General features: G+C 44.4%; 1 protein-coding gene across 1 annotated transcript in view; it reads left to right on the forward strand.

Moving 5' to 3' along the window:
- TMEM129 (transmembrane protein 129, E3 ubiquitin ligase) overlaps positions 1–27,507 on the forward strand; it is a 73,562-nt gene that overhangs the window by 24,541 nt on the left and 21,514 nt on the right. The window contains exon 3 of the mRNA XM_085642582.1: positions 13,824–13,983. Coding sequence (XP_085498708.1) covers positions 13,824–13,983 — 160 coding nt within the window. The remainder of the gene's footprint in view (positions 1–13,823; positions 13,984–27,507) is intronic.

A 27,507-nucleotide genomic window follows, 5' to 3' on the forward strand; every position in this document is an offset into this window, starting at 1 on the left:
TGGTACCGCCTCCGCTGCTGGCCGGTCATGCTGTACTGGTGCAGCGGCAGCTTAGCTGGGTCCGCGACGTGTGTTCCTGTCTGCAGGAACCGGAAGCAGCCAGCTTCCCTCCCCTACCACAAGCCAATCGTCGTTATTGTAGGCGCTGCAGGAAAGCGCCCCAGCCGGGACATTTTCTCTGGCTAGAGAACAAGGGAGAGTGGGCGGTCCTGCTCGAGGGCAGGGGGGGAGTGGTTTACCCACTGTTGTGGGTACTTATCGTTTGGTCGGCCCTGGAGCCGGCCAAACGATCAGTACCCACAACAGTGGGTAAGCCACTCCCCCCTCCCCCCCCCCCCCCCCCCATGCCCTCGAGCAGGACCACCCGCCCGCCCCAACCCGGCACAGAGGCACTTCTGCTTTCACGCAATGCGAGAAGGCAGAAACATAAATGGTAGTTTTTACCGTTAATGTTTCTGCCTTCTCGCACCGCGAGAAAGCAGTGGGGCGACGCCCCCACGCCCAAATGGGGGAGCCACCACTGGTTAAATTTGAGCCAGTGACTGCCCTTCCATTTCAGCTGGGAATCGTATGTACACATATCAAAACCCACATGCTAGGAGCATTTGAGCTCAGTCAGAGGCCCAACATGGATATTAAAAAGATGAGGTGTTACAGTGAACCTCAAGAGATGCCACTATCGTCGTGTATTGAAATGAAAAAAGCGAACGCTTAACTGATTGTGAACTCTGGGGAAAAAAGGAAGGACTTGACCCATGAGAGCAACCTCCTCCTCTAGTTCCTAAAATTTTATCTAACAGAATAGTGATCCAAGGTGTCAAATGCAGTTGACCAATCTAATAAAATTAGTGCACCGACATAGCCAGAATATGCATCAATTCGAAGGGGCTGCAAGATGCATCGAGTTGGTGCTGTAATTTAGGTGAAAATTAGCCTCAGCTGATGTAGTGATTCTACCATAACAAAAAAACTGCCTGGTGACGTGGCTTTCAACACGTTAACCGCTACTGGTAGGAGCAAGATTGGTCTGTAATTAATGAATACAGCAGTGTCTGATTCTGGTTTCTTTACTATCCGGGTGACTTGCATAGTGTTACGTTGCTACAGTAATGTAGTAGTTACGTAGACTCCTTAAGGCCTTTAGCATTACAATGGCTATTGAAGGAAGATCAAATGCAAAAACCTAGGCAACTCAAATTTAATCAAAACATGACAATAATACAAGACTAGGTGTGAAGGGGCAAGGACACTGTATTATAAACAAATACAAAAGTTAGTTTTATTGCAATGATACCATAAATATGAGTGATAAAAAGATCCACATGAGTACTGCAGTCATGTTAAGAGTAAATGTTGACATCATTCTGTAAAATGAAGACAAAACATGGACATAATGTGACAACCAGAAAAATCCTATGTATTCTCATATATGATGCATATTTCGTTCTACAGATCTGATCTGTCTACATGACTTTAGATATAATCGTTCTTAACAACAACAATCGGTGGCTGAGAGACAAATTGGTTTTGGCAACAATCAGTGGCTGGGAACCAATTCGTATCTATGCGCGTTTCGGCAGGAGAGTCCCTTTGTCAGGAAAAGCCACACATTAGTTTCATGATACCTGTAAATACAAAAAATATGTATGTAGTCCTTCTGACCGTGAATCACTAAACCTCATTGTTTTGCTTCAGAATGCCAATTCTATTGTGATGGAAAAATGAAAGGAAACTGAGAAACATCAGATAAAGAACTTGATCTTCTCAAAGGGTGATTAAAGATTGAGTTAAAATTAAATGAAAACGCTCACAGACCGATGAGGGACGATCAGGCCGGGGATTCCACCCATTAAAGTACATGCAAAAATCCATGCTATACATCCTGACAATGTAGACACACTAGAGATGAAATTCCATGGTGCAGAAAATATATGCAGACTCCCAGGGTGGGTTAATGTAAGTTAAAAATAAATCCACAAATAAGCGGGAGTCTCTGGGGTGAAATATAAATGATGGAAAAAAATTCCTTTGGAGCACAATTTGAATAATGAAGAAATTATCTAGGAAAAATAAAAAAAACGATTCAATGCCTATCTACTATCCTATCGGATGGAATACTGAAAATTTACTGAGAGTTTACCTGAAAAACCGTCTGTAATAGTTGAAAATGAGTTGCCTGGAGTTTACATAGGCAGACTGGTGCCATTCATCGGTACAGAGAAACGAAATCTTCAGGAGTACCTAAACAAACACAATGACTTGGATAAAGAAAAAGGGAACTTCAAGGTGTGGCATGTATACTATGTTAGCTCATAGAACAAAAACCCTGAACTGTGCATTCACTGGATAATACCTACTTGCACGAAAAGTGGATGCAGGTTATGTCAAGTATACGAGGAATGATCTGGAAGATTAATATGGAGACACTGTAACCGTACCAGTATATCTAACTGAGGAAAACGGGGTAAAGAAGCCTGGGTTCTAATGACTTACTCAGAAATGTCCACTCTATACACCAGACATGAGGGAATCTGTAGCCAAACGCCGTCTGAGCCGAGAACTCCGCGCGGAAAGTGAAGCAATAAAAAGGGGAAAAGGACAACAATGCTGGTCATGCGATGTGTCACATGTTCAAATGTATCCTGAAGTGGAATGCTACAAATGCGGCGGCCATGATGATGTAGGGATTCCAATACACCCAAGATAATACAGGACTTGGATAAACAGAGCAGCAATGAATCAATGAAGCAAAGGGAGAAAGACTAAAATAATAAATAAAATCTTTTTGAAAAGAATGGATAAGTATAAAGATATATAAGCTGACCTAAAGGGAGCCAGATGAAAAGGAAACTTTACAAAATTGAATGTTAATAGGATGCATGCCTAATAGATTGGGTGGAAAGAACATAGCTGTACCAGGACCTAAACGTATAAGGACAGCATGGTATAGAGCCCTATACCATAAGACCAATGTGTGGAATCACACATCCTACATGCTAGTATGATCAAACAATGGAACAATCTGCCCCGCATTATACCGGATAGCTTGTTCCATGGAATTTCTTGATTTAAGCCATGAGAGAATGCAACTAATGTAAAGATCCAGTATACTTCTCTGCTTTGTCATTTCATCTGGATCACTTCCAGGTTTATGATTAATTTTCTCCAGGATAAGCCAGTCAATACCTTCAGGTGTAAGTCCCAATTCAAGGAAATGCCCTACAAGGGGCAAAGCAGTCTTTTTGGTACGGATAGCTGGTGGATGCTCAGTAAGGCATGTGGCTAAGGACCGATGTTTCCCCTACATGACTTAAAAACTGAAAAACAAAGAAAGTTGTATATCCTATCTTATGCCCGTGTAAACTAAGTCATGTAGGGGAAACATCTGTCCTTAGCCACATGCCTTAGTTTACACGGGCATAAGATAGGATATACAACTTTCTTTGTTTTTCAGTTGTTAAATGACTTCAAACGTATATAATGTGCATTATGTTTAAAAGTGGCTGTGACAATAGCATTATCACATGTCTCACATTGGATACATTTGTAGTTTCCTACGACTCCTTTTTGTCAGTCTATTGTTTGTATGTGGGATACATTGGTACTCGTACGAGAGTGAACTACATGATCATTGAGGTTTTTGTTGCACCTTTGGACAAACATAGGACGGCGTATGTTTTCGCACTGTTCGGTTTGTATTCCAAATGTACCAATTGTCAAATATAACCTGGCAAACTTTTTCATTGAGGGTGTAGTGTCTGGTCACACATACCAATTTTTGCTCCCGTTTGGTTTGTTGGTTAAGGAGAAGATTGTCAAAAAAAACTGGCACGTTTATAGGCCTCGTGTACCAATCTTCCGGGGTAGCCTCTGGAGATGAATTTACCTTTCATCTTGCTTTATCGTAGGGGAGTCCTTCAAGTTAGCGCTGTTTTGCTGGAGACAAACTGTCCTAACTGGATACTTTCCTTCTGAGTTTTCTGATGATCATTGTTAAATTGTAACAATGTGTTTCCAGCTGTAGGTTTTACATAAAGATCGACTTTTATTTTATGATTACAGTCCCTAATTTCAATGTCAAACTCAATCTTTTGATTACTACAGCTAGCAGTGAATAAAAAGAAAATGAAGGAATATCTACTTTGTTGAAGAAAATTACTTGTGGTGTAGTCCATGGATGTCCGCACTAAAATACAATGAGGAGGTAGTTGTAATGGATGCTGAAAATATATTTTTCCCAGTTGCCAAACTCATTATGTTCGGAAAGTGTTAAACCAAACGAGTTTTACCTTATATTTATTTAGGAGGCCCAAGTATTATGCTGTGATTCAAAGATGAGGGTTCATATCAACAATTATGGATTGCTGGCCAGAAGTGCTAAATTGTGTTTTTTTTTTTTTGTTTTTTTTTGCTGAGTCATCCAGACCGCATGACTCATCTGGTTGCGAAAGACATTGTGTGCTTACCAAGAACATACAGGGGCTTGCAGCTCGTTCACGGTTTATCACTGGATTGGCTTTACTGCTCTTATTTGCTTGCTTTCTATTGGATTGATTTCCTTGCTTCAGCCTGTCCATCTTATGTTTGCCCTTCCTATTGAGTGTAGTCTCTTTACCATCTCTTTGATGGTCTTCTAAGCTTCCTCTGCTTGCTTTTAGGGAACTATTTTTTTTTTTTTTTAATCACTCCATGAGTGCCTGTTTTTTCCAGCTGCCTCACTTCTGTGCTTTTCTTCACCCCCCCACCCCCTCCATGTTAGTTTCTCTTGCCCATGTTCTTCTCTACCCCCACTCAGTCTTGTTGCGCATTCTCTCGCACTTGTGCTTCCCACCGCGCTCCACGTTGCTGTTTCACCTGTGTTCTCTCCCTCTTATTGCTACACTCCCCCGCCCCCATGTTGCTTCTCACACCACCCTCTGCCTTAATCACTCTATGCTCCTCCGTTTCACATTAAATGGTTTTGAGGTACTTTCTTTTGTTTACAGACCCATCTTGAATCTGTAAATCACAAAAACACTGGTGTCAATTTGTAGCTATGAGCATGCATGTTGGATGCACCCCAAACAAAATGAGGCAGCAGTTGCTGCATCTTGTTTTTTTCCTTCTTTATTATGCTTTACAGCAAGTGCGATGCTGTACAACATGGCTTAAAACAGGCAAAGCTAAAAGGTCTTCTAGTAGATACCTATTGGCTCTGCCAATGCTTGGTTTGAATGAGCAGATGGGAAATGTTGGACCTGAACCTTTCTGCAGATTTACCCCCTAACGTTTTCCCTTTAACTTTCATGTTTTCGGATGCTGATGGCTTCTCGGACCCGGTGCACTTTACCATTGCTAACCAGTGCTAAAGTGCTTGCACTCTATCCTTTAAACATGGTAAAATTGGCTAGCATTGAATTGGCACATTTAATTTACTTGTACTTCTCTAGTATATAGTACTGCATATACCCAGGGCTTGTAAATTAAATGTTACTAATGGGCCTATAGCACTAATTGTGCCACTCACTTAGTAGCCTTTTAAACATGCCTCAGTCCTGCCATTGCAGCCTGTGTGTGCAGTTTTAAACTGCCATCTTGACCAGGCTTCGTTGGTAGTTGACCTTTGTGTTTTCCTCCCAGACAGTATCTCAATAGAGGGTGTGGGTGTTGACAGGATGTGCCATCCTGTGTTATTGAGGGGGCAGAGGGGTCACCTACTACACTTGCACTTCAAAGGTAATGGCCCAGCACACTCACAAAGGACTTCACACTAGCCTATTGTGCCCCCAAACAGACTTGGACCAGGGAAGCAGGACTTTTCAGATACCTCTGTAGGTGGAAACTCCAGAAGCTTCTCCTACTTCAAAGGAGGCACTGGGTATAAAAAATGGGACCCTCGGACCCAGCGATTTGCATCACTTCTGAACCTTTGGAAGACTGGACTGCTCGGGTGCCCTGCTTCTCTGCTGCAAGGAGGACTGTCCAGCTGCCCTTTTGAAAGGACTGAACAGCTGCTCTGCTGCCCTGTCTGCAAGGACTGCTCTACTGCCTGAGGAAGAAGGACTGAACCTGCACCTTGAACCCAGGACCACCAGAGTGAATCCAAGGACTCCAACACCTTTGAACTCTGGCCCTGGACTCTGCCTACTGTGAGTCCCAGCCCTCTTCTCCCTCCCACCACGTCACCCCTCCTTCCCAACCAAGTACTGTCTCACTAGTCCTGGACCCTTGGAAGTGGAGACAAAGGTGCTGTAACATCCCAGCTGTGGTCCCCATCAGAACTGACCAAGGGCAACACATCCTGATGCAGTCTTAGCAGGTCCTCATCGGAGCCACTGCAGTGTGAAGCAACTTTACTCAAACCTCGTATTGCTCCACTGAACGGATGCTGCACAGAGTAACACACCACATCTAGGACAAAAGGTACAAATCTCAGCGGGAACATGGCCCCTGTATCCGACCAGCGCTCCATTGCGGTCTGCCTGACTTACGACTTTGTCCCAATCCCATGGGACCAATAACCACAGTTGGTACTTTGTGCTTCTAGTCACTATTTTTACCTAGATCTTTGAAATAGCATATCTGAGGTTTTACTAATTGGAGTTTTGTTTTGATGTCAATTTATTACATTTTACTCTTCCTAAATTTGGGTAGTGTTTTCACTAATACTGTTTAAGGTTTGCATAAGTACCTTACACATTGCCGCCAAGTTAAGCCGGACTGCTTTGTGCCAAGCTAACAGAGGGTTAAGCAAGGGTTAATTTAGTGACTTCTTGCGTTTCACCCTGAAAGATTGTGGTTGTTGCTTGAGAAGGGCTCACGCCCCCCTTAACGACTAGCATCTCTAACAAACTATGCGCCTTTGCAGCTGTTATGCGTCTGAACTAGACCACAGGCTGTAATGTATCAGGTGTTTAGGAGGTATGCAGTATGGAACGCATCCCCCAGCTCATCTTACTTTTCTAGATTTCATGTATGAGCTATCATTCGGGATTAAGTTAAAAGATAATGCCAGTTCCATACAGGCATCTCACTACTACATCATCGTGTTCATTGAAAACCAATGATTTCTGTTCAGTGGCAGCTACATTTACCAAAGGTGCATTCTCCTGGACTGGAGTGATTTCCATCCCTCATGAATACATGGACGCTTTTATGTGCAATCTTTCTTAATGCTCCGATAATACTACTTCTTTACTCTGCGGGCTTTACCGTTATCGTCCCCGCTGACATTGCGCCTTCACTTGCATCTTTAATGCTGGGAGAGTAAAGTTACTCCACGCCAGCCATTATGTGGCCTCTCCTCTCCTTAATTCTTTTATTTTGTTCCTTTAAGGCAGTGACGCTGGAAGTAGGGGCGTTGGAGCGTTTGGGGGATTTTGCAGCACCCCCTTCAATCATTGGTAGAGTTCAGCTGGAGAATGAACAATGAGCAGATCTGCATTTAAGTCGAACTGTCTCGTAGCAGGAAAAATTCAGTGGAAAAGGTCACTAAATTCTATTTAAGTGGAAACGCTTTCTCTTACTTCATGCTTATGTTATTGTGTTGACAACTGGAGGCGATTTGTACAAACGGGGTCCACTACACTTGCTCAGTATAAGATGCACCATGCTGACTTTAGCCGCATTGTATCAATAAGAAATGTGTATATACATTATTTTGCAGGTTTCTTATCTTCCTATGTCATTGAAGAGGACCATCAACGAAGGCCGAAACGAGTCAACCCCTTTGATTGGAGGAGTTCGATATAAATCTAAATCTTATTTCATACTGTGTGTGACACAAACGTTTGAGGGCGTTCCTCATAGGTGTCTCCATAATGGACTACCCCTAATATGGAATGCGTACAATATTTAGAATTCGCAACTATATGCATGTGTGAAAAAAGTTATTGGAGAGACGGTTCCCATTGTTTGAGGGACTTTGTAGATGTGTGTTTGTACTGTAACAATTGGTCTCGATTTCTTCTCGATTTCTTCCTTTTTGTAGTAGATGTTTTTCGTATAGAAGAAATGTCCTATGTTATGTCAATAGACATTTGTTTTGTCACTGTTGCATGTAGCTGCACTTCTTTCTTCACCCCAGCCCAGGAGCTTAGGGTTTTCGCTTTACGATAAGGCTAATAACATTTTTTGAATTATATACCAAACTAGTGATTAATTAATATGCTTACTGGTTCAGTGGTACACATTAAAGGAAATGCTACATTATTCCAGAGGGTATCTAGCACAAATAACAAGGACAATTCAGCGTATGTTCGAAACTCGTCTTATATAGAAAAAGTGGAGTTAGAACTAAAAGGGGGGGGGGAGCACTGACTCGGCCAGCGCTAGCTGCATCATAGCATTTTATTTTCTTATGTCCGGTGCGCAATTCGGACAATGGGAGGGATGGTGGGAGAGAACGGACAACAGCTGGCAGGAAGGAAGGCAATGGGACTGTAAAAAAACACTGACAATCGGCGGGTGTGGGTGGATGAGAAGAAGCAACACTGACAGGGGGATGGTAGGGGGTTGGCATAAAAGAAGCACCAAGGACAATAGGGTTTGTGGGGAGGTAGTGGAAGAAGCAACACAGACAAGGGTGGCAGTGGGAGGAGGAGAAGAACCATCATGGATTATGGTGGAAGTGGGGTGGGAGGGGAAGCCACATGGACATGGGTGAGGTAGGAGAAGGAGAAACACCATGAACTCGACAGGGGAAGAAGAAAGTAGTACTTAAACAAGCATGAGTAGTGGAAGGACCACAGTCGAGATGAAGCAATCTGTACATTGTCCATGCTCCACCCAAAAGTAGAGTAAGTGAAGCTGAAAAATCCTGAATAATTAGGAGGCAGTAAAGAAGCGTGGCAATGGCGCCAACAAATGGTAAGGAATGTGTGGGCATATGCTGTTGGCAGACTAGGCCTAAAAATTGTAATGACTGATTACAAATATCTTAATGTATATGTACATCAGCGTCATCCAAGTAACCATGAAGTCACTTAAATCAAGTGACCGCAATAGATCCAGAGGCTCAGCATGCCATCTGAACACAAACCAAATGCGAGGAGCTTAACATGTTCAACTAACAGAACAGAATGCAGAACCTTATTTGACTGCTGTCTCTTACCCCCCACCATCCGTTGTTGCTGGTGTATGCCATCTGCTAAGTACAATAGGCCATTGAAAGTGGTTGCAGCGCGTTAGTAGAGTAGGCATGACTTTGCCAAAGTGTTGAAGGTTTCCATCATAGACCGAAGTCTGAATTGGTTTGTGGTGAGGTGTTGCAAGTAGAATATAGGAAGTGACTGTCATACTTAGGCTCTCGGTAGGAGTGCTCATCTAATTTCTATTTCGGTGGAAACAGGAGTTTTGTACTCTTCTTCTTGGAATTACAAGTTATGCAGGACAACTGTTCCTTCTGATTTTTCTCCCTGTAGATTTTTTCAGGAAAAATTAGCAGCAATCTTTCCAGAGATAAGGGCCTGGAATGGGAGAAACGCCTGCAGAAATCCGTGTTCAAGTGTGATTCCGACAATGGTAGAGATGATGTAGTCTGTAAAAGGGGGCTAGTACTGCCCTGCAAAGGAGTCCATCTCCTGACCTGACCACTGCTCGCAGCATCTCATGCAGGTGTCCTAAATCCTGAGTGAAAACTCAGACTATTGGGCTTCATTTGAACTCGAGGATACAATTCCTGTATCAAAGTTTTTAATATTCTGCATTTCATTGTGGAATTTGCACAGGATGCTTTGTTGGGGGGTCTATGGTGATCTTCTTGTCTCACTGATTGTACTCTCCTCTTAGTTTCCTTTGGTTCGTGTCCTGCAGTTCTGTTTCCTTTGTCTGATTATCTGTGGTACTGCCTGTGTTCGTGTTTTCAAGTAGCAATTTTCTGGGTTGTATCTCGTTTTACATGCAGTCTTATGCAGTTGCCTTTGCTTTCATGTTGGCATGCACGTTTCTGGTTCTTTTCTCACTTTCCCATGCTGCTCTGTTTCCATGACCTTTTTAGATTTCGCCTATCAGATAACTAAAGCTGTTTGGCCGGAAGAGACCTCTTGTGAGCTTAGCCCACCCATTGCTTACTATTGGTTGGCTTTGTCGCTCATTTGCCTACTTATTGGATGGCTTTCCTTGTCTATTTTGTGTTTGTCCCTTCCTGGAGCATAGCCTCGTTCCCATTCTTTTACCTGGCTGGTTTGTATTCTTCCACTGCTCTTCTTTAAGGAAACAACTTTGTTCTTTTTGTTTGGAACTGATTAGAGAATGTTATTAATTTCGTTTGTTCAAAAATGTGTTTGGGTAAAGTTAACTGCTGTGTTCTTTCTTTCACGGCAGACAATGAAAACATCATCTATGTGTCTATGCAATATCAACGGGTTTATGTAATAGGGATTGTCTGGGGTGTTTATATTTTCACTCAAAATGGTGAAAGTAGATGCAAGCCAGGATCAGTGCAAAGGTACTGCCCATCGAAGTACCTTGCAACTGGCGGTATAAGGTCCCCCCCTTATTCGAAGAATTTCTCTGCGAGGGCTAACCTAACACATTCAAGGACATAATGGATGAGAGTGATGGAATGTATCTCCATGTCTCATAAGATGGTTTCGATCCCCTGTAGCGTTTCCTCCTAAGGAATACTGGTGTACAATGCCTTGATATCCATAGTAATAAGGCGGTCAGTGATTGGATAAATCTGAAGATCTGTTACTAGGTGTCGAACATCCATGGTATCATTAAGATAAGATGGGTTTTTTTTTAAAAGAACTAATCGGAGAATTGCAACAAGTGTTTGAATATAGATTCGACTGACTATACTATGGGTCTCCCAGGCGGACAGTTTTTGATTTAGTATTGGTTTTTATTTTTAAAGGATATAAAATTATTTTTTGAATATTTTTATTTCGTTTTGCATATTAAAACAAAACCTCAAACAAAGCATGAATACACAGTATAGGGCATTCCATATTGGCAGTGCAGGGCAGTTATAAACACAAGCTGGCAGTCTGGATGAATCTCTGTAAATGGGTTGAAGCAGCTGAAGGCTATAAAATTGAGCAATACCAGGGACCCTAGCTACCAAGAAAGCTGCTCCACTGTGTTATCCACAACATTGCATGGGACTCTTCATCTGTGCTCTTTATATTTGCCTTGAAGTGTGGACGTGGGTCAGCCAGAAACCAGTTTTTGAAATGTACACCCAATAATATCACGTTTTCTGATTTAGAAATCCAGATCAAGGACAACAAGTTGACCACCAAAGTGTTTGAGAAACCAACAGACAAAAATGGGCGACTCAGACTTGACAGTCACCATCCCTGAGCACTTGGGGAGAATCTTCCTTTTGGAAAATACCTTAGAACTAGGCGTAATTGTTCAGATATTTCTACATTTGAGGAACAAGCTGTTAGACTCAGTGAAAATCTTTTGGTTCGCAAATACATTAGGTCCAGCATCAAACAAGCAAAAAAACTTGCCAGAAATAACAATAGGAAATCTTTGCTAGAAACGTATCCTAAAGGAGGAATAGACTTGCATGCGTTGTACATTTACTCCTATTTTTGATTTAGGTAAGAAAATTGTCACAAAGAATAGGAATATTGTACAAAAAGCAGGAAACACTTGGCCAGGCCCTCCGTTTCTCTTTCAAAAGAAGAACCGCATGTCCACCAGGGCAAAACACCTTATGGGACCCGCCCCCTGTGAAGGGACATTTCCCGTATGGACCATGTTCTTTTTGTCTATTTACCAAGTCATATAAGGAAGTAGACCTCGGAACATAGCATCCATGGGTGGTGAAGCGCCACACAAACTGCAACAGTGAAAATGTTATCCATATAACATGCCCTTGTTCACTAAGATATATAGGCCTGACCACATGCAAGATGCACATCAGGATAGGTGATCACCGTAGTAATATCCGGTGTAGGTAAAGCAAGCACTACACTTATGACTACACACTATCTGTACCCAAAATTCTAAGAAAAGGACTTGGAATGGAAGTGTTGGAAACATTAGATCTTAGCTAAACCGAAACATTACTCCGACTTCTTGGGTGGAAACACTGGGTGTATCATTTGAAAACACACACATGGGTCTTAAACAACGATGTACCCTGGTTCCAGGTTGCCAAGTGAGTTGGCCTGTATGTATGGGAGACTTGAATATGGACCCTAGTCAACTAATGAATGCACCTCCCTCCTGAAGCCTTTTGATGCTATCCAGTAGGCAATATGGTAGAGAGGAATATATGAAATAGGGGTTAATGAACCGGCTGCAAAGGGAATTAGTTATTGAGCGTGTCTAATGCAACAAACAGATTGGCCCCTTTAAAGAAATTTACTGTAGTTTACAGAGTATGCTCTGTCTAATAGAGCTCTTTGAATCACTGACGAAAGTACTTGATATAGTTCTATTCGCGTTACCGAGTAATGTAGGTTTATCTTCACGAATATTGATATTGAATGGTTTATCCTTAAAACACATTTCTGTAACTTATCAGTACGTAATTAATTCAATGAGTTCTACACAGGAAACTAGTATATATGGTAAGAAGCGTTTAACAGTTTATTTTACACTTGGATTTTATATCTTGTTTAAGAGTTGTTTAATTAATTATAGGCATAGTACACACGCTACACCACGGAACTCTAACTCCTATAATTGTAACCCGGATCACAGGTATGATTCTCTGCGCCGCACCACATGGTTAAATTTCTGTGGTAGTGCTGCTCACAAAATACACGGGCACCATGCCTCTTTGAAGTTCAAGAAATGAATGTCCCTTTCCCCCAGTGCCATGATGAGGATGCCCCTAGTAAACCGGGAGCCAGCCATCATGAACACCCTAATAAGTGACCTAATATGCTGCCTAATTTGTTGGTATAGATGGAGCAATATTAAAGTCTACTACAAGAAAGGTTTTTGTGTATTGCACACTGAACTTTTCTATTTTACTTAGAGGACAGGGGCTCGGGACTTGTTTATCAGAAAGGCAGTGAGTGACCTGAGGTTATTGGCCTTCAATGGGATAGATCTATATGAGGTTACAGGAGGGCATGAGGCCTACTGCCTCTGTAGACGCTCAAGGCAGTGTGCAAAAGTTTAGCACAACCCTGTCTATGGGCTGATAGGGACTTATGAGTCACTCGTGCTTCAGATGTGGACAGAATGGGCCTGGGGAACTATATGGAAAATTAGACCCGGCTTTATACTCTACTTGCATAAATGCATTTATGTAGGTATTTACAAGGGTTCTTGAAAGGTTGTAAGTACAATACTATAAAAGATTCTTCAAGTTTTATAACATTGGTACTGCCCATGATACTGACAATTTTTGTGACTTCGGTGCAGCAAATGATGCCTATTTTACTATTGGGAAGTATTAGAATTTGCTGTATATTTTTGACCTACTCCTGCTGTGTTTATTATTTTATTTTCTGCAGTTATAAGCCCACCTCCGTACATCTTTAATTTTTATTGCGAGGTGTTTTTTAGTCACCTGCAGTAAATATGAATGTATGCTTGTCAGTCAAAACAGTCAAGTAGGGGCAAATAAAGTCTTGCAGAAAAGTGATGTAATTGGAGTGGTATCTGTGCATGTAGCATTCAGTTTAATAGTCCGTTTTGCCATGCGCACAAGATTTATATTACGCTGGTTCTAGATAGTGTGTCCTTGTCCTGTATATAGTCCCGGTTATTGCAGGCTACTTTAACATTTCTCTGGTAAATTTCCTGAAAGGATGTCTTTTTGATTCAGTGAGACGTTTAATGAAGCACGCTGTGTGTGATTTTAAATTAATGAAATATTACTTTAAGACTGCACACATTAATTTCGTTTTAATTCTTTTTTTCCTCAGGTTGAATTCTACAGAATATGGCGAGTTAAGGGAAAAACTTCATGCTCCAATCCGCAATGCTGCCAATGTCGTGATTCACCAAACGCTTAGCGATATGTTTTTAGAAACATTTCGTTCACTTGTGGAAGAAAATGAGCCCTACCCCTTGCCTACAAATCAGGTATTGGCTAACAAAGCCCTTTCTGTAAACAATGAGTTAGAATTCGTGCTGAGTGGGTGAATGAAAGACGTGACCTCCACTATTGATACTCTCCTTTGAACAAATATTCTCTTTTTCCATCATCTCTTTTGGGGGTGAGGTGAATGTCTTTTGCCAGATGCAGACCTCCAAGACCACAATCCATATATGTGTTCTATGGTTTGTGACCAAGGCAGTGCTCATAATAAAATAGACTCACGGATGTGTATCTGACACTTCACAGCTGTTTTCTGGGCTTCTATTTATTATATCAATTATGGCTTCCGGGGGTGGCGTTTTAAGCTTGAAGGTGAGCAGGAAAATCAGCTGAGATGATGCAGTGGGAAGCAAATAAGTAATTGATGACATTCTCGGCCTTGAATGGTAGAACTTTGTCAGCTATGACCTCCATAACATGTAAATGGAGCTAGATGCGATACTATCGGATCTATGCAGCTCCTGGCAGGAGAACCTGAAGATAGAGGGAGTCCCCAAAGAGACAAACTAAGTGCAAGAGCATTCAAATAGCACAGAGTAAAGTTGTCATCCTTGTGTGATTTTTAGTCCAGAGATCCTGCAAAGTCCCCATCGACTGTGCACCTCAAGTACATATCCAAGTCACATGATGGTCATTCAAACAACAAGGACTGGCGATACACAACCCTAGCATGCAAATAATAAACTGCTGCAGGGGCAGAGCATGTTGCAGTATGGCGGCTGCACACTGAAGTAGGCGAATGTTGCTACTCCATCAGATTGTATCAATGACGCCAGACCCCATATTCCTCAATACCAATACCCTGTTATACCCGACATGTCACATGATCTATGTAAGCGAATTGTTCAAATCCTAATGTTTGTACGGTAATGTTTGATTTATGATTCATTCTGGAAATGTAAGCATGCATTTGATTACTGATGAAGCCTGTTAAAATACATGAACTTTATAAATACATTTAAACAAAAAAGTCAGTGGAGCTATCACTTTGTGGAGCTTAGGGATATCTTAATCGACTTGGATGGCCTGTGCAATTTTGGCCTCCGGCTAGTTGGTGTAATCAATCACCACAAGAAGGCTGGAGCTGCCTGCACTTGTCTTCAACGATAGAAGGGCTGAAATATCCCTTATGATTATTTTGGTTGGCGAGTCTTTGGTTTCTAACTGTTGGCTTGCAAGACGGTTCACTTTCATGTGGACTCATGCTTTTGTGTTTGTCTATCCTGTTGGCCAGCATGAGTTAGCTGTAGGATGTATGAAATCCGTATTGATCAGATTATCAGGCAGATGCCAATTAGCAGCAGGCTATTATCTTATGTTTCTAGTTCTCAACATACATTGTTGAGAGCTATACACATCCAAGTGGGATGTTGGCAGCTGGTTTGTGGATCAGGCAAAGGAAGTATTTCTAAAGCTGGAAATTCCATTACTCTATCCTCTAAGGCGGTTTCGAGGACGAGCCTTGTAAGAAGAAAACCACAGCCCGAAATTAATGTCTGGTCTATATATCAACTACCCAATTTTCTAGCTTTAGGTTTGAAACAGATTGTATACTATGTTGCAGTGCCTCTGATGAAACTACCACCTCTCCATGAAACAAACGAATGAGGGGCCCACCATATGCCTGGTGGTACTGAAACGAAGAGTTCTGCCTGGAATGTACCACCTAAATTTAAGTAGTCTGAACCTATACAATTCAGAGATTTAATGCTTTACAGATAGTACGCTTTTTTCACAGGGAGCCAGTGTAGCACATTAAGTGCCTGAGTTGCCGAATTCAGTTTAAGGAGGTTAAACAGAATTTTAGAGGCTGAGTTTTGCAGAGTTTGTAGAGTAGTTAGCAGTCTTTTTTTGTAAATTTAAGTACAGTCCATTGCAATAGTAGATACGAGAAAGGACCAATGCAATAGCAACTATATTTAGTAGCTTGAATAGACGCCGATGGAAAGTATATATTTTTTTTAAAATTTATTTTTTAAATATTTTTATTAACATTTTCAATTGCAACCATTGCTGCAATACGATACGTATTCATTGTTGCATACATCATATTAACGGACAATAGCCGAACCATGAACCACAGGAATTTGTCAACATACATTTCGGGTTTTCTTTTGCACCCTCATCTTTGCCCACATTTATATACAGTGTATTAGCATCTTCGATTGACACAACAGCTAGTCTGTATCTTCTGATAGTGATTCTTCCTTGATACTCATTCCACTTTACCCACACCCGTGTCAATTTTTAGGGCATTTCCTATGGATGTATACTGATTTTTCAGTTATCATTAATTTGTCCATATCTCAACACCACCTACCCACCGCGGGGTCTGTCTGGCCTTCCATAATTGTGCTATATTTCTTTTCGCTAATTCCATACCTAGCGCTGCCCAAGTTTGAGCCGCATGATTGAGGTCCGTTAGTTCCCAGTTGTTGAGTAAACACCTTTTCGGCTCTGGCTCCACCGTTATTCCTGTGACCTGCGAAATTGTGTGCATGATTGCTTTCCAGTATATGGTTATGTTCGAGGCATATGAGCAGCAGATTACACACTGTGCATAGATCGCCATCTGGTGTTGGGCCCGGATGTTTGCACTTGTTTTGGTCTTGGAAAGTCTTTGGAAGTCACGAGGCATGTGACTCTTCCTTTGGATCATAGTGCGCATGGACATCGGCTCCATCCTCCGATTGTTTTTTTTCGCCATCGGGCTCTGATGCGTTCTCGCGTTTCAGTTCGGAACCGTTAACGGTTTTATCTTTCGACGCGCAATTCTTCCCATCTCGACTGTATTGTTTTCGATCACGTTTCCAGCCACACGCGACCCTTCAACTTCGAAGTCTTCGATTCCGGTCGTCGACAAAGGCCTTCGGGCCTACCCGGGCCTCATCTCCGGCTCATGGAAAGGACGCCATTTAAAAAGTGTCCTCTATGTGGGTCGAAGTTTCCCCACACCGACTTACATGAGGTGTGCCACCTCTGCCTCTCACCGGAGCATGAGGCCAAAGACTGTCCAGCTTGTGCCTCTTTCCTCTCCAAAAAGACCATCCGGGACCGACTAGCTCGAAGAACAATGGCGAGCTCGTCATCTTTGATCCCCGACGACATCTTTCAAGAGGGCGTCGATGTTCCTGAGCAGGGTCGAGTCGAGGAAGCCATCATCAGCGCCTCCGAAGCAGATGATTGCGTCAGGGCTAGGGTCATGAACCCAAGAATAGAAAAGAAATATAAAGCTGCCCCTACTGACCCAGTATACATTAAGGGCCCCGCACCACTAGACTCCCTAGTAGTCTCTAATGCCAGGAAGAGGGCAAATTCCCAAACGGCAGGTGACGCACCACGACCTGATAAGGAATCAAAACTCCTAGACGCCTCTGGCAAACGCACAGCGTCACAGGCAGCAAATATTTGGCGAATTGCCAACACCCAAGCGCTCCTAGCCAGGTATGACAGGGCACATTATCACGGACTTGAGTCCATAATGCAGCACCTCCCTGACAAATATAAAAACGGGGCCAGTGAACTAATCCAAAAGGGTAAAACCATCACTAACGCCTCCATTCGCTGTGCCCTAGATGCAGCAGATACCGCCTCAATTGCAATCAACACCAGTGTCCTTTTGTGCAGGCATGCCTAGTTACGTATATCCGGTTTTAAACCTGAAGTACAGAGTTCTATACTCAGCCTTTTGATGAGCAACACCTATTTGGACCCAATGTCGACGTATCCCTCGAAAAAATGAAGGATACAGACCCCGCCAAATCTATGGGAGCCTTCCAATCGGAAGCTCCCAGACTGTCCTTTCGTCGCTCATCCTTTAGAAGCACCCATCAAGGCTACTCCTCTGATAGCCCCTCCACCTCTTACAAAGCTCCCGCACAATCCACCTTTACTAGAGGTTACCAAAGGGGTGGTTACAGGGGGAATAATGGCAGAGGCAAAAACTCCTCCCGCTCTGCCTCTAAACCTACCCCATGACTTCGCTCCACTTCCCCCCGACTATTCCACTCCAGTCGGGGGAAGACTCCACCAGTTTCTCGATGCCTGGATAAACATCACTTCAGACAGGTGGGTCCACGAAATCATTCAATCAGGCTACCGTCTCGAACTAACATCTACCCCCCCCCCCCAAACATACCACCCAAACACCGTCCACTGTCACAAGAACATCTGTTACTGTTAAAGCAGGAGGTAATCTCCCTCTTGCAAAAAGTGCAATAGAACCAGTTCCCCTGCACCAACAAAACAAGGGAGTCTACACCCTCTATTTTCTCATACCAAAAATGGATGGATCTCTAAGGCCTATTTTAGACCTCAGACCCCAAAACCTATACAGACCACTTCCACATGGTCACGCTTCAGCAGGTCCTCCCTCTGCTTTCCCAGGGCGACTTCCTTGCTACTCTAGACCTCAAGGACGCCTATTTCCACATTCCATTCACAGCGCTCACAGAAAATATCTCAGATTCGTAGTGGACGGTCAGCACTATGAATTCAAAGTACTCCCATTTGGAGTCACCACAGCACCAAGAGTGTTTACCAAGTGCCTAGCAGTAGTGGCAGCAAATCTAAGAAGACAACACATACATGTCTTCCCATATCTAGTCGACTGGCTTATAAAAGCCAAATCGTACAATCAGTGTGTACAACACACTCACGCCACTATTCAACAAATTCACAACCTGGGGTTCACAATAAATCACGCCAAGTCCTAGCTGCAACCGTCCCACATGCAACAATACCTCGGTGCCACAATAGACACCTCGAGCACTCGCCTATCCCAGTCCAGCCAGGATAGGGAGCATCCAAGCTCTTCTCACCAAATTCCAACCGCAACACTCTTCCAGCTGGAGTGTTCATGCAACTCATAGGGATGATGACCTCTTGCATATTCATAGTGCCTCATGCAAGACTCCAGATGCGTCCTCTCCAAAAGTGTTTAGCACGCCAATGGAACCAGGCTCAAGGTCCGCTAACAAATCTGGTGTTGGTAGATGGTCGTACCCATCGCTCTCTGCAGTGGTGGAACACCAAGAACCTTTCCAAAGGACGCCTGTTCCTCTAGCCAGTTCCTCAAATAGTCATGACAGCGGACGCATCGCTCTCCGGCTGGGGAGCTCACCTACTACATCACACCATACAAGGCAGGTGGACACCTCAACAAAAGTTATTCCACATCAACCACTTGTAGTTACTAGCCATATTCCTAGCCTTAAAAGCATTTCAAAAACAAATATCAGGCAAGACTGTCTTAGTCCTCACCGACAACATGACAGCCATGTATTATATCCAAAAACAAGGCGGGACACACTCTGCAGCTCTCTCAGCTTGCAACGAGCATATGGAGGTGGGCTATACCTCAGAACATTTTTCTCCTAGCCCAACATGTCCCAGGAGTCCAAAACACAATAGCCGATCTCTTGAGCCGTCAAACAGAACAAATCCACGAGTGGGAACTTCATCCACAAGTTCTTCAACTGTTTTTTCAGATTTGGGGGCAACCACAGATAGACCTCTTCGCCACCCAAGAAAACGCCAAATGCCCAAACTTCGCCGCCAGGTATCCTCACCTATTGTCCAAAGGCAATGCGATATGGATGAACTTGTCAGGCAGATTTGGGTACACTTTTCCGCCTCTCCCACTCATTCTGCTAGTGGTGCGCAACACTCATTAACACTCATCCTAGTTGCTATAACTTGGGCCAGACAGCCATGGTACACCACAGTGCTGGAACTCTCAGTAGTTCCGCACCAAAAACTACTCCTCTCTCCATGCCTCTTAACCCAGAACCATGGAGAGATCCAACACCCAGACCCAGCTCAGCTCAACCTAGCGATCTGGCTCCTGACATCCTAGAATTTGGTTACCTTAACCTTCCTCCTTACTGTATGAACGTCATCAAAGAAGCTAGACGGCCTACTACTAGAGCATGCTATGCAGCCAAGTGGAAGAGATTCGTAGTATACTGCCATAACAACGACACTAATCCCCTAGATGTGTCTATCCAACACATCCTAGGCTACTTACTACACCTCCAAAGATGCAACCAAGCCTATACCGCTATCAGACTGCATTTTGCTGCCATATCTACAAAATAGACCGCATCTCTCACTTTTCAGAGTACCTGCCATAAAGGCCTTTATGGAGGGACTCAAGAGAATAATTCCCCCCAGGGTACCACCTTCCCCTGTGTGGAATTTAAACATTGTTCTCACAAGACTAATGGGGCCTCCATTTGAACCGCTACATAAATGTGAGCTACAATTCTTTACGTGGAAAACTGCTTTCCTCGTAGCCATTCCTTCTCTACGAAGAGTTAGTGAACTACAAGCACTAACCATTCAAGAACCCTTTCTCTAGATGCATCTTAATAAAGTTGTTCTCAGAACTAATCCTAAATTCCTCCCTAAAGTAATTTCTCCCTTCCACCTCAATCAATCTGTAGAGCTGCCTGTATTCTTCGCGCAGCCACAAACAGTCGCAGAAAGAGCTCTTGACACCTTCATGTCAAAAGAGCACTACTATACTACATAGAGAGAACACAACCCTTTCGCAAGACCAAACAACTATTCGTGTCTTTCTCACCACCACACAAAGGCAACCCCATATCAAAATCTGGGATAGCTAGTTGGATTGTCGAATGCATACAGATTTGTTACCATAAAACAAAACGTACATTATCTGTTCCTCCTAAAGCCCACTCTACACGAAAGATAGGGGCGTCCATGGCATTTTTAGGAAACATTCCTTTAGGTGATATCTGCAGAGCAGCTACATGGTCTACACTGCACACATTCACAAAACACTATTGTGTTGATGTGCAAACTAAACAGGCTAGTGTGGGCCAGGCTGCACTCGAAACACTATTTCAAACTACTGCAACAGACACTGTTGGTCGCCGCCAGGAGTGGATACTGCTTTACAATCTATGCACAGTGTGTAATCTGCAGCTCATATGCCTCGAACGGCATATGCTACTTACCAGTATGCATCTGTTCTTGGCATTTACAGCTGCAGATCTACACACGCCCACCCGGCTACCTTTATCTGTTCAATTAATATCTATCTTAGATACACCACACATGGGCATCTTTTCTGTTTCTTACTAAGCTCCATCATTTCCCTGCTGGCGAAAAACAATCTGAGGATGGAGCCGATGCCCATGCGCACTATGATCCAAAGGAGGAGAGTCGCATGCCTCGTGACTTCCAAAGACTTTCCAAGACAAAAACAAGTGCAAACATCCAGGCCCAAGACCAGATGGCGATTTATGCACAGTGTGTAGATCTGCAGCTCTACATACCATGAACAGATGCATACTGGTAAGTAGCATATTCCTTCTATGCATTGCCAGAATGTGCCTTACGCTCCACATTGCCCAAGGCAAAGTGGTGTATCTGTCTTATGTAATTTATACATCAGTGTTCTGGTATAATGCGGTGTAGAACCTTCAGTTGTATTAGTTTGAACCTGGAGGGGATCCTTACCTCCTTGGGAGATGCCATTGCTTCCTGCCAGTCTGCCTCGTCTAGTTCACCCAAGTCAGTCTCCCATCTAGTTTTTAGGATTGTTGTCGGGTCCGGTTGGCTGTTTATTATTTTCTTATAAGTTAGTGAAATGGCTTTTTTCGTCATATGATCAGTGAGTAGTCTATCTCTAGGGGTGACGACTCCGGTAGTTGTGTGCCTTGTGGGAGCAGTGTCGCGAGTGCATGTGTAATTTGGATGCATCTGTAGGCCTCCAAGTTTGCTAGGCCATAGGTCTGTTGTAGCTGTGTAAACGGGAAGATCTCACCTTTCTGCCATAGGTCCCCAACCTTTGAGATGCCCATTAGGTCCCATTGCCTAAAACCTTTAGTATTGCGTAGCTTGCCTAATTTATTTGTGTCCCATAGTGGCGTAGCCTGCGTCGCGACTCCCTCTCATCCCAGTTCTTTGTGCCTCATGCCATATCTTGATTGTGTGCGTTGTCGGCCCTGTTAGTCTTCGTTCTATTCTTATTATATAGTTCCCCCCCATCATACCGTCCACGCCTAAGAGATGTCTGTCCATGCGATAAGCTGGTTACTCCTGTGCGGCATGAAGCCATTGATTTATTACTGCCAGTTGGGATGCCCAGTAGTATGTTTTGATATGGGGGAGTGCTATACCTCATCGTACCAGCTTTCAACCAGCTTATGCATAGCAATACGGTTTTCTTTACCACCCCGTAACAGCTTATTCACTTCATTATTAATTGCTATGAAGTATGTCGGGGGGGGGGAGGGGGGGAGGGGGACGGAAATGGCATATTTTGTAGGATATATAGGAATCTGGGGAGCGTTATCATTTTAAAGAGGGCTGCCCTGCCTAACCATGTGAGTGGTAGGGACCACCAGTGGAGGACATCTCTGCGAAAGCGCGCCAGGGGTTTCATGAGATTTTCTTCAATAAAGTGTGTCCCGATATGTTATATAAATACCCAGATATTTATACCCTCTTGAGCTATTTGTAGGTCACAATTGCGCGGGAGTCGTGGGGGGATTGCCCGAGAGTATGAAAATGTGATTTCGTCCAATATATAGTGTAAACTGACGCTCGCCCATGTGCCGCACAAATATCTAGGAGGCTGTTAATGGAACGTGAGGGCGAAGCCAAATACAGCAGCACATCATCAGCATAGAGCGAGATGCGATCCTCCCATCCCATTGTCCACTTGAGCCCACGGATTACTGGGTCTTGCCGTATCCATGCTGCTAGGGGTTCCAGTACGATTTGCGAATAAAAACGGCGATAATGGGCAACCCTGCCTTGTCCCTTTACCCAACGGCAAGGTAGTAGAGATGCGCCCATTTACCACCTGCGCCATTTGTTTCGTGTACAATAGTTCCACCCATCGTATGAATTTGGGTCCGAAGCCTAGACTGATAAGAACCGCGAACAGAAAGGGCCATTCAACCATGTCGAATGCCATTCGTGCATCTAGAGATAGAATGATTGCGTCCTCTTAGATAGTGGATCTGCGTGCCAGAACACTATATAGATCCTTCGCAGTTTCAATGCCGTATTGCGATGTGGCATAAATCCTGATTGATCCGGGTGAATCACCGTTTCTAAATATGGGTGCAATCGTGTTGCCAGCGCTTTCGCTAATATCTTTGCTTCTGCATTGATAAGTGAGATCGGCCTGTACGACATGCAGCTGTGTGGTGGTTTGCCCGGCTTGTGTACTGCAACTATCGTTACCAGGCGCTGATCTCTAGGAAGTTCGTCCTTCTCTAAGCTGTCAGAGTACATGTTAAGTAGGTGAGGCACAAGAATAGTAGTCGTCTGTTTATAGAATTCAACGGGAGTTCCGTTGGGTCCCAGGGCTTTACCAGTATGGAAGGCTAGTATTGCCCGTGTCAGTTCATCTTGTGTGAGGTCTGCCTCCCAAGGATTGTGTTGCTGCTTGGGCCAGCGTTGGCATTTTGATATCTTTTTAGAAAAGCTGTTTTCCTCCACTGTAGCGGTGGCTGTAGGCGTATATGTGCTCATAGTGGGTCGCCAATTTGTTGACTATGTCCTGGGGGTCTGAGGTCGAGACACCTTGTTGTATTTCTATCTGCGCTATCCATCTACTGGCTCTTTCCTTTTTGTCTAACCAAGCCAGGAGTTTTCCTGCCTTATCACCTTGCTCGTAAATAGTGTGATGTGTGGCCGTGAATCTAGATTTGTTTCCTCCCACACAAAGGTTTTATATTCTTGTTGCGCTAGCTTAAGCCCATGAGTTGTATCCTCATTGATATCTGAGGCGTGATCTGCTTCTGCCCTTTCTAACTGTTCTAGCGCTTGAATTTGTTGGTGCTGTTATTTATGATGTCACCAATGAGAGAGCCTGGCCACGCAGGACCGTTTTGTATGCTTCCCACAGTGTCGTTGGCGCAGTCACCGAGTGTTCATTTTCTGCAAAATATGGTTTTGTGGTCGTAATTAGTATTTTCTTAATGTCTTTCATCTTTAAATAGTGTGGGTACAGTGGAAAAAGTCTGCGTCTACCCGGGATGAAGGAAGCCTAGGTAATCAATACTGGTGAGTGGTCTGATATAGCCCTAGGCAGGTGTGCTATGTCTAGTACCCTCTCCATCCCTGCTGCCAGCGTAAATATATAGTCTATTCTTGACAAACTGCTGTGTGCCCCTGAATGGAAAGTATATTGGCTCTCGTGTAGGTGTCTGGCCCTTCAAACATCTGTTAATCCAATCGCATTAACAATAACTTTCAGTTTGGGATTGGAGATGCTGGGATCTCTGGGGGGTCGTCTGTCCATGGACCCATCAATGATTGCGTTGAAATCTCCCCCTATAATAAGTTCTCCCTGCGAGAGCAAGAATTTGCCTAAGTCTGGGAGGGTGGACCGGTGTAAAGCAGGTGGGACGTAAACTGACACTAAATTGTATGGCTTCCCTTCCCATTGGCAAGCAACTGCGACAATCCTACGCTGGTTGTCCGTCCAGGTCTTCTTTATTAAGGGGCATCGTTTCTGTATTAGGACTCCTACTCCCCTAGAACCCGAAGTAAATTCAGAATGCACTACCATGTAACCCCATCTGTCCCGGGCCTTACAAGTGGAGCCTGTCAAGTGTGATTCTTGTAGAAATGCCACCACTGGCCCTCTCCTCTTGATATATTGAAGGACCAGACCTCTCTTTATCTTGTCCCCCAACCCATTCACATTCCATGACCTCACCGTGAGGTGTACGGATCTCCCGCTATTGTCTATGGTTTGCGAGTTGTCAACTATCGTTGGTGTCATTTGTAGTCTTATTCCTGATTACCTTGCTATGGAGCGTGTATTAGTTTAGAAGCATGTATGCGTTGATGTTGAACCAATTTAAACAACCACCCCTTTAACTGATCCGTACCGCCCTCCCTCCCTCCTCCCTGCCTGGCTGATTCCAAACTACCCACCACCCCAACTGAGCAGAGTGCTTATTCCCCATAACTTTGTACTTGCGTGCGGGGGGGGGGGGGGAGGGGGGAGAGCCATTTGTGACCATCCCCGGTCCCTCCCCTAGTACTGCGGTATGTTCACGGCTGTATATATAGCATTCAGTAACAGTCGCCGTAGTCCACCAGCATCTCCATTATCGTCACATCCATTTTATGAGGTGAGGTCTTTTCCCAGTCCTTCATCGGATTCAGCGCCCACGGCTTGTACTTTTAATCATTCCTGCGGGCAATGATCCTGGTTCCAGTACCTGTGCCTGATCGATCCAGTCTTAATCCGAGTCTCCCTGTACGTTTTGTCATTTCACCACCAGTCACTCCCTAGTCTGATTCCGATTCTGCTGACCTTTCATCTGATTGTCTGTGTCTCCGTTCTGATCTCCGGGGCCCCTGGGCCTTGCGCCATCCCTCTAACCAGTCGGTAGCCTCCTGCGGTGATGTGAAGAACCATGTCTTTCCCCCTGCCTCTACTCTCAGTTTTGCAGGAAAGAGCATTGCATATTTTAGTTCTCTATTCCGGAGCTCTTTCTTCACCTCCAAGAAATTGCGTCGTTGCTTTGTTACTAGCGCAGTATAGTCCGGGTACATCGCTATCTTGCTGTTTTCTACTATTATTGGGGGTGCTATACTTGCTGCCTGCAGGATGGTGTCGCGGTCACGGATGTTGAATATCCAGGCAAGTATAGGCCTGGGTGGGGCTCCTGGCTTGGGCCTCCCACCCGGTACTCTATGGGCGTGTTCCATCGAGAAGAAACTTGACAATCTTCGTGGTTGCAGTTTAGTTTTAACGAGTTCTTCCACAAAGCGGTCTAGAGCCGGACCGTGCACACTTTCCAGCACCCCCACTAGGCGAATATTATTGCGCCAAGAGCGGCCTTCCTGGTCATCAAGTTTCGCCTCCATTTGTTTGTGTGCTCTTTCCAGAGTCCGTACTTTTCTTTGTAATGTCGCTGTGTCTGTGGAGAGAGCTGCTATCATAGATTCCACCTCTCTTTTAGTCTTACAGATTTTAGAAATGTTCGCACGTAGCAGCGTGATGTCTGTAGAAATCGTGCCAATCGACGTTTGCATTTGGTTGAGTGTGTGCATTATGTCCTGTAAGGTTATTTCTTTAGGTTTTTTGGATTGAGCGCCGTCCTCACCTCCCTTTTGAGTCTCCGGGGTCTGTGGTTTGTCTACACGGTAGGCGTACTTTTCTAATTTATTCACTTGTGTCGCACGTTGGCCTCTGCCTCCCATGGTTGCAGAACCGGCTGGTAGGTTCAACAGCTATGCAGCAGGGTAGTCTGTTATCGCCGCTGCCAGGCTGCGTGAGCAACTTCCGCGCACGGCCTTTCGGTTTTCCCACCGCCGCCGTTGTGAAGAATTACAGTACTCGTGCAGTACCCACAGAAGGGCGAAAAACTGTCTTTAGTTGCTGATGCAGTGTTGGCTGGGGTTTGGGTGTCTTGTGCTATCAGCTCTGTACTCCTTCACTTTGCCTATGGTTGCAGTAATGAAGTTTGGTGGGGCTATATGTTCCGTTGCACCCCAGATTGTGGGGGGTCTTGGTCCCAGCGTGTGTATGTTTGCCTCTGTTGTCTATATACCTCCTGTAGGTGTTTGCCGCGCAGCCATGAACGGCCGTCAAAGTGCTCTCACCTGGGCCACTGTGGGTATGCACATGCTCCTTTAATATCGCTGGGAGCTACGTTTATTTTGAGGCTCGTGCTTTTAAATGGTGCAGGCTATTACCCCACAGTATGATGCGCGTGAGTCTCAGTATTATTTTCTAGGCTCAAGGGCATCTATTGGCTGTGAGTGGTTGTGGGTAATGAGTTCCCTCCACTTGGCTGTCCGCTCACCTTCAGGTCTTTACCACCGCTGTCCTTTTCATACGCCACAGCCGTCGCCTGCCCTTCCGGTGCCGACCAAACATCACAGGGCCCTCGGCACCGACACTCCCGTGCCGAAGCCTTCTTCGGCACGACCAAAAAATCGGAGGTCCCAAAGAAGCACGGCTTAGACAAGCCTAAAAAGCCGTCTGCCCCGAAAACTTCGGCGCCGACCGAACAACCAGTGTCGCAGGAACTTTTCACACCGGATCCTCTGCAAAAGACACTCACCAAGGATCCAAAAACTGGACATTTAACATTGTCTTCAAAAAAGAGACACTTGGACAAACCAGCTCCACCTCCACCACCAAAGAGGAAAGACACTGCTACCGCCCCTTTCAGAGTGCCTTCCCCACCTCCTCCACCCTCCCCACCTCCACCCTCTCCACCCCTGCCTCATCGTTTCCCAACCTTGTCTCCTGTCCCAGACGATTTAGGAGACCCTTATTATGATCCAGCAGATGTGCCACAAGACCCCACCCCTACTTGATCTCCAGACCCATGGGACGACTAGAACAATACGGACATCCCAGATGTCCCACAGGATGACCTTTACCCATCTAGGCCATCCCCACCTGAAGATTCCTTCGGCTTTCACCACCTGTTACAAAGGGCGGCACACTACCACGGGGTGGAGTTACATACTGACCCAGTGGAGGAAGATTT

This window comes from Triturus cristatus, chromosome 2_2 (assembly GCF_964204655.1).
Source record: "Triturus cristatus chromosome 2_2, aTriCri1.1, whole genome shotgun sequence".
NCBI classification, from domain to species: Eukaryota; Metazoa; Chordata; class Amphibia; order Caudata; family Salamandridae; genus Triturus; species Triturus cristatus.